An 18,349-nucleotide genomic window follows, 5' to 3' on the forward strand; every position below is an offset into this window, starting at 1 on the left:
GCCTGAAAAACCTGATCTCCTTCTATGACAAAATGACCTATGACAAAATGACAAATGACTGTTGGACAAGGGAAAAGGTGTGGTTATTGTCTACCTGGAATTTCAAAAACCATTTGACACAGTTCTCTGTAGAGTTCGCATAGAAATACTGGCTGCCCATGGCCTGGATGAGCGAACAGTCTGCTGGGTCAAGCACTGGCTGGATGGACGGTCCCAGAGAGTGGTTGTCAGTGGAGCTAAATCCAGCTGGCAGCCGGTCACGAGTGGTGTTCCTCAGGGCTCAGTGTTGGGATAATTTCTGTTCAACATCTTTATTGATGATCTTGATAAGGACATGGAGTGTATCATCAGTAAGTTTGCAGATCACACCAAGGTAAGCGGGAGTGTCGATCTTCATGAGGATAGGGAGACTCTACAGAGAGACTTGGATAATTAGATCAGTGGCCAACATCAATGGGATGAGCTTCAACAGGGCCAAGTACCAGCTTCTGCACTTGGAACACAATGACCCCATGCAGTGCTGCAGGTTCAGACTGAACATTATGAAAAAAAAATTTCACAGAAAGAGTGGTCAGATGGTGGAATAGGCTGCCCAGGGAGGTGATGGAGTCACTATCCCTGGATGTGTTTAGGGGAGAAGGAGATTTGTGCTGATGGTTGGACTTGATGATCCCAAGGGTCTTTTCCAACCTGAATTATTCTGTGATCCAGAGCACTGAGTATGGAGAGGCATCTTTTTTGTATTAATCTGGATATACACAAGATAAGGAAAAGTGTTTGTTGCTGCAGTGTGAAGCACAGCTGTGGGATGCAAAGGTAGCCAGGTTCACTTCAGCCAGTACATAATGTATATGTCCAAGTCATATGTCTATTCACTTGTTTCTCTGTGCATGGAACTTGAATTCAGATGTGAAGGAATACCATTTAAGAAACAGAGCAGCAGTTTCTAAAGCAGCACATACCTTTACTGTTTAAGGCATTTTTAAGTGCCTTTGGTGATGGTGGGATCTACACAAAGCAAAAGATTCTTAGGAAGTCCTGAATTGGAGTATGAGTAATGTTGTATAACCTCAAAGTTTGAACATTCTTCACAGCATCACCTCTTCCAGTGCCCTGGAAGAACAAAAGCTGCATCTCTGGTAAACTCAAGGGCATGAATTTGCTACATGAGCTTTAAACAAGCTCCCAGGGTTAAGGACAAGAAAGGGTCATTTCAGGATTCTGGCTAGGATGCTGTTACTCTTGCAAGAGTTTGCTCCAAAGTGATCAACAGATGATGGCTTGTCTGTTAGGGCAAGCTGCATGGGGTGTTCCTGCCATCCTCAACAGCTGCTCTGGTGTGTCACTGGATGTGGGAGCAGCTATGCTCTCAGATTGCTCTCAGTTGTGTTGTGGCTGCATGGGCTGCCTGGGTGGACAACATGTTTTCTATCTAACAGGCCTACTGTTCTCTGAAATACTTGTCCTTATAAGCATGAAGGAGGTTGCAAATGGACAAAGCACTGAATTGCTCTGTATGTTACACTGTCTGTGTATGCCAGCCTTAAGTCCATTATTAAAGGCACTGGAGCCTAGAGTTTGGGGTATATAGAGTACAAACCACTTAATTTCCTATGTCATTATTTCATCCTAGTGGCTGTTGGAACATCAATGATTAACAAGAGCTTGGAGAAAGGTGATTCTCAGCCAATCCTGACGATACTGCAGTCCAAGTTTGGATTACGAGTCATTCCCGAGTGTGCAGAAATCTACTTCAGGAACCTCTCTGAAGCCAAGAACCTGAAAATCAGAGAAGGTAAAAACTCCTGAATAGGACCATTCCATGTGTCTGTATCACTGAGGCCACTACAAAACTAACACAAAAGGCCTACTTAAAGTCACTGTAAACTGAGGAAGACAGTTGCTCATTTAAATCTTTTGAGAAAATATTATGTTTGTCCAAGTACCTTTTACATGATGCTGAACTGTTGCACACATCATCCAGATCACAGTACATGCTGAGAAATTAGTCTAGCTATTTCGAAAGTCTAGCTAAGACTTTCTAGAGTCTCAGACTAGCCTCTCGAGTGAATTTGGGACAGCATGTCTGTGCCTGTCAATAGACTAGTCCACCAGAAAACCATATTACTCTGGTGTTTGTTTATTTGTTTGATTTTTTTATTTTTTCCTGCTGACATTTGCAGGCAAGGGTTAGTCTGTACACTTAAGCCTTATGGGCTAATGTCAAAGGTCAAGACAGGCTCTGCCAGAGTCTCCATGGCCCATTAATGGTCCCTGTGCATTGGCAGAGTAGCAGGTATCAGCAAAAGCTGGAGCTAGAATCTGCCCAGAGCATAGCAAAATGATGGGAAGTTTTGCCACCTTAGAGCTGCAAGCTGTCATAGCTAATGCAGCCAAGATTAGCTAACAACAACAAAGGGTTCTCATCAATGTAATACACTTTCTTACAGTAGATGGGCATGTTTCAGCCTGCAACATATTGAGAGGGCATTTTGCACAACTGACCTTATCAGCTTTACCCTTGGGCTTTTTGTCCATGAGGAAATGAGTCTTTTCCTGCCTGTCAGGATGCAGCATTGTTTACCAAAGTACTAAAAAGACAATAGGGATATAGGAAATGTCCCATCCAAGCTACATGTCTTCTGTCCGACTGCTGGCCTTAATGACAAGAACAATATTTTTAAATAAATACAGTCTCAATTCCACGTATGTGAGTTATGATGGAAGATGTAGCACAAACTGTTTCAGGAGCCAGAACAAAGTTGCCACACTGGGGTTTGGAGAAGCTGGCAGTGGATCTGTACAAATCTCATAGCTGTTTCATTCTAGAAGAATGTTCCTGATCCACCTAAATAGAATATTTTTAAAACATGATTACTACAAACTGTCATGAAACATATTGCGACTTTACATGTAAAATCTCTTTGCAGCAAATGTAGAGATGGGAAATGGGTAGGGAGAGCTGTAATTTACCAGTGTAACAGAGCACAGATGTGTACTAATAGTATGTATTTCTTTTAGATTCTAATGAAAGTCCATGGATAAAACTTGTAATGAAAAACAGGTATAACTACTATTATAATGTGGAAACAGAGGAGAGTGCCTGTGTTGCACCTGAAGGAGTTGTACCAAAAACTTCATGGTTAACTGGTGCAGAAATCCAGGTAGGTAGTTGAAACATTTGCTTTTATTGCAAATACATCATAAACATTTGAGACACAGACGGCAAGTCATGGCAATATCAAAAGGAGAGGCTATGCTGGGTGAGACTGAAGATCACTTTAGCTCATTATCTACTTCTGAGAATATCAACAATTTAAACCTAAGAAAATAATGATAGCATAGCCTCCTGTCTGATGATTCAGGGACTTCCTAACAGGAAGTTACAGCATTCATTTGAATGGCCACCAACAGATGCTGATGTAGAAAAGTCTGATTGCTTTCATATCCATTTATACCTTTTGGACTTTGCATTGATCTATGACAAGGAATTTCATTATGTATTTGGGGGCAGGTGAAAGCACTGTTTTATGTTTAAGTCTATTCTAACAGCACTCTTGCAACTCCAAGGTCAGTAGCATGAGTGTGATACTTAAACTCCCTTACTGTAGAGGTCTTATGTTAGCATGAAAAATAAATTAGAACAAAGTAGATCGCACAAGCTTCTGTGCAATTTTTTTTTTTATTCTGATGCAGCCCATCTAGGTTACAGGTTTACTCAGCTGCACGAACAGCTCATCATAGTGTAGGTCCTGAAATTCTGATGCAGCAGTATTTGAGTGTGCTTCTCTATAGAGAGCTCCCTGATTCAGTTAATATTTCTAGATGTCTAACTTCCATTAAAAACTTGTATTAGGAACACTAAACTCTCCCAAATTATAAAAAGACCTGTCTCTCAAAATAGCATACCCAGATGAATAACTGAGGTTTGAAAGGAGTTGTTACCCCTTATACAAAATTCAGTGGTAGAAAAGTAGCTCTTTCATCATACTGACTAAAATCTAGGGGTAAATAAGAGGGGATGGCTAGAATGAACATAAACTGTACAGATTATGGAGATAATACAGATCAAATTCCAGGATGGTTTTGGCTTGAGTTTTTTTACTTTGAAATTACCTTTTTCCATGATCTCTTAACAGAGCATTGTTGGGCAAGTTACAGCAGATTACAATCGAGAGCAGCTGTGGCTTGCTAATGAAAATCTGATTGTTGAACTGCAAGCCCAAGCAAGGGGATTCTTAGTCAGAAAAAATTATCAGGAGAGAAAAGCATACCTTCAAAACCAGGAACCATCTGCCATCAAAATACAGGTATTGTTCTAGAACAAGAAAGTAACATGGCTTGGGCAACTTTCTGCATGTGACAAGTAATGTGGCTGATTACTAACACTGATAAAATTCTCAAATAGTTCTTTGTCCTTGTTTTCATTAGCAGCAGTTCAGACTTCCAAATCTGCAAATATGTTTTGTCCTCATTGAAGTAGTTGTGCTTTTAAATAGCGAATATCCAGTTTTAAAAGAATCGATCATAACCACTTGCGGTCTAAGTTGCTTCAGTGGGAGAAGATCAGATATACATAGCCCTGGCTGTATTCTGAGGTGTTCAGGTTTTGCATAGTACACCTAATTATGTACAGTACAAGATCAGAAGATATTTGGTGAGTATTGGAGCAAAATTCCTTGGCAAATCATGACTTGAGAATTACATTCCTTTCTAGACTATCCCCACTGGGAAGTGGTTTGCCTCTTCCATGAAGTCATAGCTGGGTAGGGAGTGGCAGACACCGTGGTGTTTTTGGGCTCTGGCAATATTTCTTGGATGTCTTCTTACTGAACTCTGAAAAGAGTATTAAGGAAACTCTGAGGGTGTGAACACTGACAAATGCATGCAAGTGGCTTTAAGTGGTGAAATAGCCACTTCCTGTTAGAAGCAACTTATTCTGGTCTTGAAAAACAATTCATTAACACCCACCAATCAAATAATAGAAAAATGAACAACTGATTATTTTAATCCATAGGAAGTTAATTTAACAAGTCATGATGGTAAATACTTTTACTGCTAGCAGCTGTCATGGGGATTGGCTTTTCATTTTCATGGCATAGTGTCTGAGCCCAGTAGAGGACTGTACTGTTCTTTGAGGAATTCAGGGCCTGTGAACAGGTTCAAAAATATGAAGCAATGTAGGTGAAGGTGTTCTCTCAGGGTTGGTTTGGTTTGTGGGGGTTTTTTTTATGGACGTTAAAATAGAAAGGACTTGTGAAAAGACAACAAGTAGAGGACAAGGCTGGTGTCACTGTCTGGATAGAGATGAAAGGGAAAATATGGTAAAGGAGGTGAGAGTATCTGTGCTGTTCCTCTCGTTGGGCTCTTTACCAAGAGTTTACTTTTGAGCTAGCAAAGGGAGAGACAAGTGAGGGAATTGAAAGGTTGCTATCAGTGGTACAAGATAACCCCGAGTGATTCTGGAATAGCAAAGACTTGGGAAGGTGGCCAGCCCAAAAAAGATGGGGGTTCAGCTAGGTAGGGGAGAGTTTCTCTGGATGTTAATTGGCAAGAGCTGGCAGAGTCTTCCCTGTGTGGGATGAAGCCAGTGACTGGGATGCTAAAGGATGTGAGTGTACTGGTGATAAGAGTAAAGATGGCTTCAGAGAAGGGAAGGATATGGCATTGGATGACAAAGTGTTTGTCCTGAGATTGACCACAGTTAACAGGAAATGTATCAGAGCACCTTAAAAAATACAGAGGCAAGCTTACTTACACCTGTCTTTTTACCGCAATGGCAATTTTTCTCTACAAGATAAACACTGTTAATTGTTTTAGTGTATGTATCTAGATTTTAATAAATACCAGTTTCTTATTAATAATAATGATTTTGTGCCTTTTATAAAATAGGCTTACTGGAAAGGATTCAAACAAAGGAAAAGCTATGTTGACAGATTAAAGGTGCTTCAAGGCAATGTTGCTGCAATTGTTAAGGTAAGGTCCCACTGTGTTTTGGGGCCCGAGTATGGTTTATCCCTTGTCTTGGTCTTTCACTGCATGGGAATTGGAGACTAGGTACATGAACTGGAGGAACTTGTACTCCAGAAATTTGCATAGTGTTGAAAAATTGTTTAATTGACAGCTTAAATTGCTTCTTGAAGGCCCTGTGTTTGTCTTCTATCAGGCTTTGCTGAACTTGAGTGGCTCATAATAGAGATTTCCTTATATCTCCCTTTAGATAATACTAAATAAGAAAATATTTGAGCTGGCAGTGTGTTATCATTTCATTAAAAGCTGTCAAATCTGTCTGAAAAGTGTTCACTTTTTTGAGATGATAATGGAATACTATGTAATGAACAGGTTGTAGATCACAGATGGGATATTGATCTTCTCTCTCTGAAGGAGATTGGTTTAGAACTGAGAGCTGAGACTTGAAGATAGAAATTACTTCCAAGGATGATAATACTACACATGGGTAATAGGGCCTTGAATTCAACTTGCTATTTCAGTAGAAACCCATTAATCTGGTCACTGGGCTGTAAGAGCCCAGTAGTACAGTCATCTACGGCCCCGAGTATGAAACAGTATGCCTGCGGAAGAGGACTGTCAGAAACAAGATTAACACACACACACACACACACACACACACACAAGTTTGCACAGTGTCTGTTATTAATTTTCAGATTCAATCATGGGTAAAAATGTGGCTGGCAAGGAGAGCTTACAAGAAACGCCTGCAATACTTTATGGATCACGTAAGTCCCTTCTCTCCATTCCAAACATGAAGCATGAAAATAGGGCAATATAACTGCATGGGCAGTTTGGGGAATCTCAGGATAAAGGGTGCAGGTTCTGCAGTGTGTTTCTAAGCAAAAATGTGTCATAACTAGATTTTTTTGCTTAATCCAGAATGATGAAATTGTGAAGATACAAGCATTTCTCAGAGCAAACAAAGCCAGGGAGGACTACAGAACACTAGGTAAGTGGTAACAGTTGAATGTTGTATATTTGGGGTGAAGCATGTTACTGTGTTCAGCTTTTTGTTTGTTTGCTTGTTTGTTTAAATTCTCACATGAGATTTCTCAGTCTCAGATTCCCCTTCAAAAGCCAGGTCAAGTGTTTGTAAACCTACTGTTTTACGGCTGAAACTATTTTGGATAATTGTACTTACACAGTATAAAAAAAAATATTGCTCTAACAGGCATAAACTTCCAAAATTTTCTGCTCAGTGATCAGTTTTCTGAGGGTTTTAGGGGTGTTCAGTATTATGTCAACTAACAAGCCTATTTACTTCAAACTATAGTTGGTGCTGAAAATCCACCTTTGACTGTCCTGCGCAAATTTGTCTACCTCTTGGACCAAAGTGACTTAGACTTTCAAGAAGAACTGGAAGTAACAAGGTTAAGGGAAGAGGTCGTTACAAAAATTCGATCCAATCAACAGCTGGAGAAGGACTTGAACTTAATGGATATAAAGATTGGACTGCTGGTGAAAAACAGAATCACTCTTCAGGTCAGCAGGCTCTGTTCAGACTCTGTAGGATGCACTAAGCACTTCCATGTGTTGAAGGAGCTCAGGACTACACAATCACGGCATGGTTGAGGCTGGAAGGGACCTCTGGAGGTCATTTGCTCCAACCCTCTGCTCAACCAGGGCCACCCAGAGCAGGTTGCCCAGGAACATGCACAGGCAGCCTTTGAATATCTCCAAGGGTGGAGACTCCACAGTGTTTCTGAACAACCTGTGCCAGTGCCTGGTCATCCTCATTTAGTTCAAATATTTCTGGTAAATTAAGCAATTTTTTTTTTGCATGGCTTAAGTAATATTGTTGAAATACCTTGTGGTAGAGATTGTTCTGTTGCCCTGAGCCGTATGTCAGTTTGCTACTAAATGTCATTCTTTGTTTTGCTACTTTTGGACAATGGTAATTGCTTGGCTGATTTTAAGCATCTTTTCTGTGGTAGAATGGAGTAGTTTTCTGATCATATTTGAGACCTTGCTCATTGTAAACTAAATGATGAATGAGTCTGTACATGAGAACAGGTTTCCCACATAGTCATTATTGTCAAGCCATACTGGTGACAAGATAAAGATGTCCAAAAAGACTGGTGAGTAAATAGAGCAGCAAAATATATAACATTGCTCAAAAAGGCCCTTGGAGGAATATTGCACCTAACATGGCTGGGAAAATGTTATTTTTTTCCAATTTACTTTTTTTTGGGGTGAATATATAATCTAGACTTTTGATCATCTGTCTGCAGGATGTGGTACTGCACAATAAGAAACTTAACAAAAAGAGCAAAAGTCAGCTGGAGGAGATGGTTACAGTTGACAAACAGGGTATCAAAGGTCTGAGTAAAGAGAGAAGAAAAAAACTGGAGGCTTATCAACATTTATTCTACCTTTTGCAGGTAAATATCAGTGTAAAAATTAACATGGCAGCAAATTGCTCAATAAAAACTAGAATACACTGTTTGCTCTGTTTTAGTGGTTGTAGTAGTGCTTATGAAATGATTTCCAAAGTAGTATGAGACTGCAGCAAATACTATGATCAACTTCCAATATTTCCTGCGATTGAAAAAATTGTGCTGTCTTTAAACTGCACAAGAAATATCTCTTTTTTTATCTTGAGAATAACTTCAGTCCATACTAAAGCCAAATAGAAATGTTTTCTTCCATGTATCTTTTAGTCCATGTAAATTACTGTCACTATTACCATGCATTGTGTGTGGTGGAAAGGAAGTTGTCTGCTATGCAGCTGACAGCATATAATGCATCTGTTCTTGTGCTCTTTTTCTCTCATCTCACTGAAGTTTTTCTGGAAGAATTTTGGATCTTTCCAGGACAAACACCCTTCAATACTTAAGTGAACATGTAGTTACGTAATGTCGTCTTGTTAGATAGCCATTGTAATTTGTTAAATTGTCATTGTCATCAGATACACAGACCTGATGCACAGAGGTACTGTTTGGAGACTACAGATAAAATCCTTAGTGTTGCTGCTCACAGATATCTAATTGTGCAGTATCCAGTGTTTCTTATGCATTAGGATTTGGAAAAAAGTAAAACCATGGTGGAAAAGTGACATATACAGGATTCAACATAAATGCTTTTGGTGTTAATAGAAATGTGGAGAGCTGTCCCCCAGGTGGGGGTAGTTTGTCCTGGACAATAGTATTTAATTTATTTGTTTGTTTCATAGACCAATCCCACATATCTGGCGAAGCTGATTTTCCAAATGCCACAAAACAAATCAACCAAGTTTATGGATACAGTCATCTTCACTCTGTACAACTATGCCTCCAATCAACGAGAAGAGTATCTGCTTCTCAAACTCTTCAAAACGGCCTTAGAAGAGGAGATACAGTACGTGCACTCACAAGAAAACTTTAGCTAATTTGTGTTACAGATAGTTCAATGAATACTTCATACCTAAAAGATTTTGATAGTTAATCTTTAAACTGCTGTAAAATTGCATACATATTTTTGTAATTAGAGAACTTATTTTCAGGGTAACATTCATTAACTCAATCTACTTCCAATTCAGGGAAAAAAAAAAAAAAAAAAAAAAAAAAAGTTATGGTGGTCAATATTTTTTGTATTAAAAAAATAGCTTCAAAAAGAGTAGACACTAGGGTTTCTTGCTTTTGTGCTTGTGTATTTACAGATGGAGAAAGTCTTTTCTTTCTCTATGTAAATGTATGTTCTGTAAGTGGAAAATGGCAGCTCATCCTAAAACAATAAAACCTTATGCCTTTAACAAGTGTTTACTGAACAGGTATTTTGGCCTGAATCAGGAATATATATATTAGTTACCACTGACTATGCTATGTTCCAGGACATTACTATAACACATAAGCAGTTTCTATAATCTTGTTTTATATGAAAGCCTAAGAAATAAACTGTATAAACAAGTTTCAATGTAGAAATAAGATAATTTAAGAAGTGTGGGTTTTGAAAACATGGATAACCGCATACATAAGTCAGATCTGAGAACTCTTCTGTTCTTGCTACAGCTCTAAAGTAGACCAGATACAGGATATTGTTACTGGAAACCCCACTGTCATTAAGATGGTTGTCAGCTTCAATCGAGGTGCTCGTGGACAGAACACTCTACGCCAGCTCCTGGCCCCAGTGGTGAAGGAGATCATGGAGGATAAGTCCCTCATAATCAACACTAGCCCTGTTGATGTGTACAAGTCATGGGTAAACCAGCTAGAAATGCAGACTGGTGAGGCCAGGTGAGTGAGGAAGCTGAATGTATTGTACCATTTAAATACTTGAGGGATCCCTCACTTCTGCTTGCCCTTTCCTACTCTGACAAATTGCACTTGTACCCATGCATTCCTTCCCTTTCCTCCTGCAGCAAAGTAGGAGTTTTTCAGGAGACGTGCTTGAAAAACTGGTAATTTGACCTGCTCTGAACAATAAAAGGATCACTTTCCTGGTCATGAACTTCACAAGTCAATTACTTGATCTTTACAGGTGTAGTAGACTACACCATGGAAAAATTTACAGCCTTCTTCCATGCAGGTTTTATAACAGCATGTTAGCAGTGTCCTAGGCTCTTCAGGGAGCTATCCTGGGACTGGGATGTGGAGATGCATGCCTTAAATTAGGATTCCCCTTTTGTACTTAAGGGAAGGTACATGATAGCATGTGCACCCCCACGTAAACAAACTGCCTTCTTTCGAAAGTTAATGCATCTGAGACTTTCATTACATAGCCAACTTCAGCTGTATTTGTCTGAATCTTTTTGCTGTTCACTGATGTCCCTTACAAAGAGAAAGAAATAAGTATTTTATTCTCAACTACATTTAGCCTCATTTAATATGTTTGCTTTGCAGCAAATTGCCATATGATGTAACCACAGAACAAGCATTAACACACACAGAAGTGGTCAGTAAACTGGAATCATCAATTCAGAGTTTGCGAGCAGTAACTGACAAAGTTCTCGTGTCCATATTCTCTTCTCTCAATATCATGCCGTAAGTGCTGCATTAAGACTCTCATGTGCACAGTGAAGCTTCTTTTGAAACTCAGTGAGGGAGATCCTTTCAAATTACATGGCTTGTGACACATGCCTCTCTAATTACTTCCCCAGTAGAGAGAGTGGTTTCTCCACTTCTATTCAGTTTTAGCAGCCACCTGAAGATCTCCCTGTACTTGAAACTTTCATTGTAACTATTGTCTTGGCTTGTGTTTTAAATGGTATGGGGAAAAGCCAATAACCTGGACGACTAGAATGATTTTATTTTTTTCCATGTTTTGTCTAAGTCTTTCCAATGTTTTTCCTTTTCATCTGTTCTACATGTAGTTATGGAATGAGATACATAGCCAAAGTTCTGAAGAGCTCACTCCATGAGAAATTTCCAGATGCAACAGAAGATGAACTATTAAAGGTGGGATTCTGAGGACACACTGACAGCAGCTTATTCTTTTAATGCCAAAGGGGTTTTTTATTGACACTAAGCATTCTAAGGAACTGAGAACACCAGCATTGACCAAAGGAATTTAGCACTTTGTGGTTTGCAAAACGGTGGTGGAAGGGAAGGAGAACAGAATTCAATGTCACAACCTGGGTGCTCAGCAAGTCTTATGGAAGACAGCTCTCAACCTGGTTTGGATAGTAACTGTTCTTAGGAGGTTGGAGTTTATGTGAATCATCTTGGTTTTAGGTTTTGTACTACAGTCCTCACTACCAGCAAATTCTTTCACTGAGAACACCATGGTCTTCATTTCCACCATGAACACACACTCCCACCAAAGTTGTTAACATTATAAAATAATGTATTTTTTTAAATTGCATTTATATTGTAATTTAAATACAATAAGGAAGTGTTCTAAAGAATTGCAAGTAGATCATTACACTACACTAAGATGCTTGTAAAAGTTGTAGAAATGACATTTGTACAAACTGAAGAGTAAAATGTGAGTGTTAAGCATGGTACCAGCACACTGGCCATCACTAGTTTACCACAGCTGTGGTACCTCTTCAGGAGACTTAGGAGAATTGCTCCATGAACCTTTCAGCTGAGAGACTGGCAGCTCTCTCAAGTTAGAAATATTTGTACTTCAATAAAGATGTTTTCATTAGTGTTTAATGAAAAGGTTCTAAAATTACAAGGTATTTATTTCCCTATTATTTTTCAAAAAGATATTATTTGGGTTTTTTTAGAAAAGAATATATATATGTGTGTGTATATATATATATATGTATGTGTGTGTGTGTATATATATGTATGTGTGTGTGTGTATATATATGTGTGTGTGTGTATATATATATGTGTGTGTGTGTATATGTATGTATATATATGTATATGTGTGTGTGTGTATATATATATATATATATATATATATATATATATATATGCAGGTGCCTAGAGGACTTCAAACTCCTCAGCTGAAAAATTAATTCTGATTGTGCGTGTTCTAAGAACACATTAAAAATCCCTGCAAGTAGCATTTATGGGGTACTTTTGTACACTACTCTGGCAATACAGATTAAGGCATTGCTCAATTTATTAAAAAAAAAAAATAGAAAATGGAGCATAAGGTATCCAACAAAGCCTTTAAATGAGTAAACTGGAAGTTCTGCAGGTGACTGTACATAAGCTGAGGCAAACTGCAGAAAGGAAAGTCCTGCCTTTCTGAGATCAGGAATGATTTGAAATCACCATCTGCACAATACAAGATACTGTATCATCGTTATAGAGAATTGAGGTTTGGAAAATCTGTTCTCTAGCCTTCTAGGACTGCATGCAGTCCTCATGAGAAACAGTGTTTCCCTTGTCAATGAATGCATCAAATGCTGACAGATAACTGTAGCACTTGAGAGAACAAGCCTCTGAAGCTGAAACTTGAAAAATCTAGGCGAAAGAGTTGTATTTGTGTTCAACTCGATGTCTTGCACTAGGTGATCTAAACCCAGCAACAAATTGAAACGTGGCTGTAGAAGTCCATAACTGACATTCACAGAGGTGTTCTAGGAGGCACATCTTATAAAAGACCACCAGCTCTTTCAGTTAGCCACACAGGTAACATGTATGTCTTAGGGATAGTTCTATCACCAGTTCCTACGCCTGATTTAGAAGTAGAAATGATTGATCATGTTTTGTAAAATGTAATTGCTGTAATCAAAGGGAAGATCTTTTAATTTTTACTTTTAGATTGTTGGCAACCTCCTGTACTATCGCTACATGAACCCTGCCATTGTTGCTCCTGATGGTTTTGATATAATTGATATGACAGCTGGGGGACAGATACACCCTGACCAGAGGAGGAACTTAGGCTGTGTGGCAAAAGTCCTTCAGCATGCTGCTTCTAACAAACTCTTTGAAGGAGAGAGCGAACATCTATCATCGATGAACACTTACCTCTCACTGACATACCAGAAGTTCAGGTATGCAAAGCACTTGCAAATACCTGCACAGTAAGAGCTCTCCTCTAGGGTGAGTAAGGCAGGTGGACTAGTCTCCCTGCTTAGAGTTAAAAATGTTGAGTGATCTGCCGTAGAGAAATTCTCACTGCTGAAGAAGTTGAAGCAGGAATAACAGGTTCTATTTCTGCTTGAGCATTAGTCTGAGAACTGATCAACTCTACTGCCTTGATTGTAGTACTGCAAACACAGTTTGTGAGAGCAATGTGGGGTGATTCATTATCCAGCAGAAATAATGTGTTCTTTGGGTCAGGAGGACAGCTGAATTTTTTTGTCTAAGGAAAAAACTTACTAGTCAGGGAGAAGTTTGAGGTTTTCTTTTTATTCTTTCATCTTAGCTGAGAGATTCCAAGCAGATTTTACTCTTTCATCTTCCTCAGTCCCAGGAAACTGCATGTTTTGCTACACTCTGGGACACAAGTTCTTTGGGATTATTGCTCATCTTTTGGAGTGATTGCTGTTATCATCTTGAACTGTTGCTGAGTCTTGTGCCAAACTCACTTTCAGATCTTCTACCTTTAGTGTCTACCCTTTAGGGAAGCAAATGCACTGTTCATCTATTTCCTTGAGAGTTCAGCCATGAACACAAAGATACTTATCATTCTGGTTTTTTAAGTATTGAAGGGCATGACATAAACATGAATAAACAATAGGGTAGAAAGTGTTATAGCAAAAATAACAAACATTAATGAAAGAGAGAGCCTAATTTAGCTGGCCTTTCGATCACCACAAAAGGTAGAATCTTTCTACTAGTTAAACTAACATTATACAAAACTGAGTCTCTGGGTGACTGCACTCTGTATTTTAACTAAGCCCTTCTTAGACACCAATGGCAGCTGCTCTCAGCTGCCTGTTCCCCTTGTACTCACCCATAGCTACCAGCTATGTTAAAAGCTATCAGCCCTGCCTAGATCTTTTACCATGCATTTATGAATTTGTGTAGACATTTGTCCAAACCCTTTGTAAACCTTTGAGATAATCACTCTCCATAACCTCCTCCTTTAGCAATATTCAGAAGTTTGCTACCTGTCAGTTAAAACAGTGCTTCCTTTCATTTATTTCAAAACAATATTTTCCTGCTAGCTTCATTGCATACCCAATTATTGTGAGATTTGATGAAATAATTCTGCACTTATCTCATGCAACACCACTGTGATTTTGTACCACTTGATCATATCCCTCAGCTTTTCCTCTCCAAACTGAGGAATCACAGCGTTTTTTTCCCCTAATACCAACTTTAAAGGTCCACTGATCCTGAAACTTGCATCTCCTCAACAGTGCAGGGCTGAGCCAGTAAAGGCAGGACAGCTCCTACAGCATCCCTGTAGGCCTCATCTAAAACCCTGTTTCTCCCAGCTGCTTCAGCTCGGGTCCTCTCACTTTGGAAAACAAAGTGGTCCTCTGACAGGAGGACCTTGCTGTTTCTTAGTTGTCTGTACACATCTCTGTCAGTAGCTTGGAGAAACACCACTGTCGTCTTGGGAAGTAGGTGTCAGCTCTCCATGTACTCATGTCAAAGTAATGCTCCAGCCATACGTTCCATTTTTTCCCCTCATGATTCTTATATTTATAAACAATACCACTTTTTCTGCCATTTTGAGCAGCTCAGTTTGAGTAACAGTGATTTAAACATTTGTAGGCCAAGTGGTAATTTTCTGCAGCTATTTCAAACAACTTATGAGTACAATTCATACTACAAAGTGCCTTCATAAAATCAGGGGGCCTTTTTGTGAAAATCCTTCTGTAACATCTAAATCATTATAATACAGACTCCTGTAAGTGTTTAAAATTTACCAAGCTTTATCACTCCTTGTTAAAAAAGGAAGAAAAAAATTACCTTTAAAACAAACTTTCACCAGGTGTCCAGGAAGATAGAATGCTTTGTTATTTGTCTTGATGAGTAAATGCATTGCCTCCAAAGCTTTCCTTCAAACACTGTGTAGATTGCAGATAAGATAAATATAATGTATGTCAAAGACTTGATTGTGGGGGTATTTTATACAGGCTAAGTAAAGTGAGTTTATAGGGAATAATTACTGAAGTATTTCTCTTTTTTTCTCAGGAATTTTTTTCAAGCTGCATGTGATGTTCCTGAACCTGAGGAGAAATTCAATATTGATGAATACTCTGACATGGTGACCCTTAGTAAACCTGTCATATATATCTCAATTGAAGAAATTATCAATACCCATTCAGTAAGTCAACAGACCTAAGATAATGAAATACTTGTAACAATCAGTCTCTGGGGAAGGCTTTGTTTTGAAATAATTTATTCAGTTCATCTTTGAAATGGTCTGGAATTGAGTATTTTTCCTAGAAGATTGCTTTGATACAAAAGTATCATCTTGAATAAAAAATAGAATATAACAGTTTCTAATGGGAACAAGGAACATTTTTACTTTTTCCTAACCTAGTGTGATGTTTCTAACTTACTTATACTTTCAAATAATTTCCTGTCTTGGAAAGTGGCACCAATTTGAAGAAGCTCCTTTGACTCTGAGAATAGAGGAAAATTTAGTGTATTTCACAACTCTGGCATTCTGTCATATGTTGTTGGGAGAAGATGCAAATGTCTGATTTAGAAGGACTGAAGCTGTGGCAGTTCTTTGTCATGCATAAAGAACAGACAAACTGTACCTTGCAGTATGACTCATTAGGGTGTAAGTTCAGCATCTACCACACGGTCCTCCTAAAGCTGGGATATTACTATCTGTTTTGTGGCTTGCAAACTGTCTGCTGTCATGCTTCCACCCCGTTTCCCTACACACACCCCCAAAGATTCCCTCATATTGTCATATACACTATGGAAATGGTAGAGTACCCAGCTCTTAGTAGATTTAATCAAGTGAAAACTAATAGCCTAATATGCTAAAAACATATTTGCTGGATTGTCTTTGTGCCTTTTCTTTATTTTTTTTAAGGCATAGACCTATGCCTGCATGTTCATGATCCAGTGGTTACATATAAACACTAGTCTTGGTCAAACATTCCTTTTAGTGGGTCTGTTGCATGTCTAAGATGTTATTTGAGCCTAATGTGATAAACTACTATTATGCAATTTTTATATTACCTGATAAAATACTGATAAAATATGAAGTAACTTAATGAAGGTAAATTGCCCAACAAAGGGGCTCAAGGAGATGGTCTTTTTTTAATAATATGAAAATGCACTCGCCTCCCTAGAGGATGTAAGCAATTAGGTCTGAAGACTGTATATTTTCTGCATGCAGTATATTTACTAGGTGATCCTCCTTGTCCCATGACACCTCTTCCACTAAACTTTTTCTGAGAGACTGAGCCTTCACCTGAGTTGTCTTCTCCCACTGCACCTTCCCTGCAAGTGTATAGTGTCAAGCATGGTGGAGTTTTAATCAGTACACATAGTGTGTCTCAGCAGTTCTCACAGCATCTTAGTCAATGTTATGTACGGTGTGGGGTAGCTGCTGCACATGAGAGAAACTTGTTTTAAACAAGTTAATAGTTATGGGCTTAGAATTCTCACTTCCATCTTGTATGCATGTCTGAAATGCCTTTCTTTAAAGGATATAGGTTTCTTGTTATTAAGTTTTTAGTAACAAGTAACTATTGACTGACTATAGCCTGAAGTGTTTAGAATCTTGGAGTTTTTGCCTACTCTGCATGCTGTAGCTAAATTTCAGTGAAACTTGGTGACATTATATCTTTCCATCAGTCCTCCAGGTAAGGGATATTGGGGAATGGACTGTTGAATTTAGTGGTCACTAATGTTGCTGTCTTTATCTACCTAACATGAGTTTACTTTTCTCACAGATAGTGAGAGCCTGTTTTAAAGAAAAAGCTACTGCCCTGTTCATGCTTTTTATTAACTTGTCTGACCAGTATTTTTGTGGCTTAAAACTTTGAGAATGTGTCCAAGTGTAATGGAAGTTATTGTGAATATGTTCACAAATCTCTTGCAACTTCTAAGCCTGTTAGAAAATGTGCAGCAGGTGCTGCATAGCTAGTTTTTCACTTACAAAATATAGTCATCACTGATACTATTGTAAGATACTGGAATGGATATACAAAACATAGATATCTTTCTATGAACCTCCAACCCTGTCTTCATTCCTTTGTGTGCTTAGTTCAGGATGCAGTACTGAAATGCTCTGCCTTTTACTCTGTGATGATTTCTTAGTCTTAAAGGCAAATCTTAAACATCTGTTGAGCTGTGATGTTCAGCACTCCAGAGACGATTCCTGGAGAAGCACAGCAAGATGTCTTACAGTAAGAGTAGTTCTGAACTCACAGTTGAGAACTGAGCATGCTTACCTACCTTGGATCCTCCATAATCTTTTTCACGCTAGGTCTGTGTTTTTCAGCATTTGGTATCCAGATTTATTTACAAATATAAAGACACTGGCAATGTTGTGGTTTTTTTGGATGGTGACTTCATTTACATTTTATAGCTACTATTAGAACACCAGGATGCCATTGCCACTGAGCCAAATGACCTGCTGAACGAATTGCTGGAAGGGCTGGGACCTGTTCCTGATGTAGAGTCTTTCCTTGGTATGGTATTCTTTGTCTTTATGGTTAACTTCACTCTAGGAGCAGAATTATATTGGGACTTGATTTAAACACTCTCATACTTCTCATAGTGACAGCTTCTTCATTTGCTATAGAATTCTTTTCTGAACACTTTTTGTAACATTGTTTCTTTTAGTTGAACCTTCTTCTAACTGCAATACTCATTCTAAAGATTAATGATGTGATTCAAAATCCAAACACTAATAATGTTTTCAGAAGAACAATCCAGTTCTGCTCAAATTGCAGATAGAAAACAAGTGATTTTTTAATAACCTGATCCTAAGATTTGCTAACGTTAGCTAGAAATTTACAAAAAGTGCAGAGAATTCTTAATAGCCATTTTTTATTTTGACATTTAATTATCAAAATAAAAATGAAGTT

At 38.5% G+C, this 18,349-nt stretch overlaps 2 protein-coding genes across 6 annotated transcripts in view; one reads left to right on the forward strand and one right to left on the reverse strand.

The window, feature by feature from the left end:
* The window catches only part of IQGAP2 (IQ motif containing GTPase activating protein 2), a 130,975-nt gene that overhangs the window by 102,802 nt on the left and 9,824 nt on the right, over positions 1-18,349 (forward strand). For all 5 annotated transcript variants that reach the window (XM_026865383.1, XM_026865386.1, XM_026865384.1 and 2 more), the window contains 15 exons: positions 1,634-1,795; positions 3,022-3,164; positions 4,140-4,310; positions 5,893-5,976; positions 6,666-6,737; positions 6,892-6,961; positions 7,286-7,494; positions 8,244-8,393; positions 9,185-9,348; positions 9,999-10,223; positions 10,830-10,970; positions 11,300-11,384; positions 13,152-13,384; positions 15,483-15,615; positions 17,848-17,950. In XM_026865383.1, the coding sequence (XP_026721184.1) occupies positions 1,634-1,795; positions 3,022-3,164; positions 4,140-4,310; positions 5,893-5,976; positions 6,666-6,737; positions 6,892-6,961; positions 7,286-7,494; positions 8,244-8,393; positions 9,185-9,348; positions 9,999-10,223; positions 10,830-10,970; positions 11,300-11,384; positions 13,152-13,384; positions 15,483-15,615; positions 17,848-17,950 (2,145 nt within the window). The remainder of the gene's footprint in view (positions 1-1,633; positions 1,796-3,021; positions 3,165-4,139; positions 4,311-5,892; positions 5,977-6,665; positions 6,738-6,891; positions 6,962-7,285; positions 7,495-8,243; positions 8,394-9,184; positions 9,349-9,998; positions 10,224-10,829; positions 10,971-11,299; positions 11,385-13,151; positions 13,385-15,482; positions 15,616-17,847; positions 17,951-18,349) is intronic.
* The window catches only part of F2RL2 (coagulation factor II thrombin receptor like 2), a 43,031-nt gene that overhangs the window by 9,874 nt on the left and 14,808 nt on the right, over positions 1-18,349 (reverse strand). The gene's annotated exons all lie outside the window — the stretch shown is intronic.

Source organism: Athene cunicularia (assembly GCF_003259725.1).
Source record: "Athene cunicularia isolate RWA chromosome Z unlocalized genomic scaffold, athCun1 chrZ_part1, whole genome shotgun sequence".
NCBI lineage: Eukaryota > Metazoa > Chordata > Aves > Strigiformes > Strigidae > Athene > Athene cunicularia.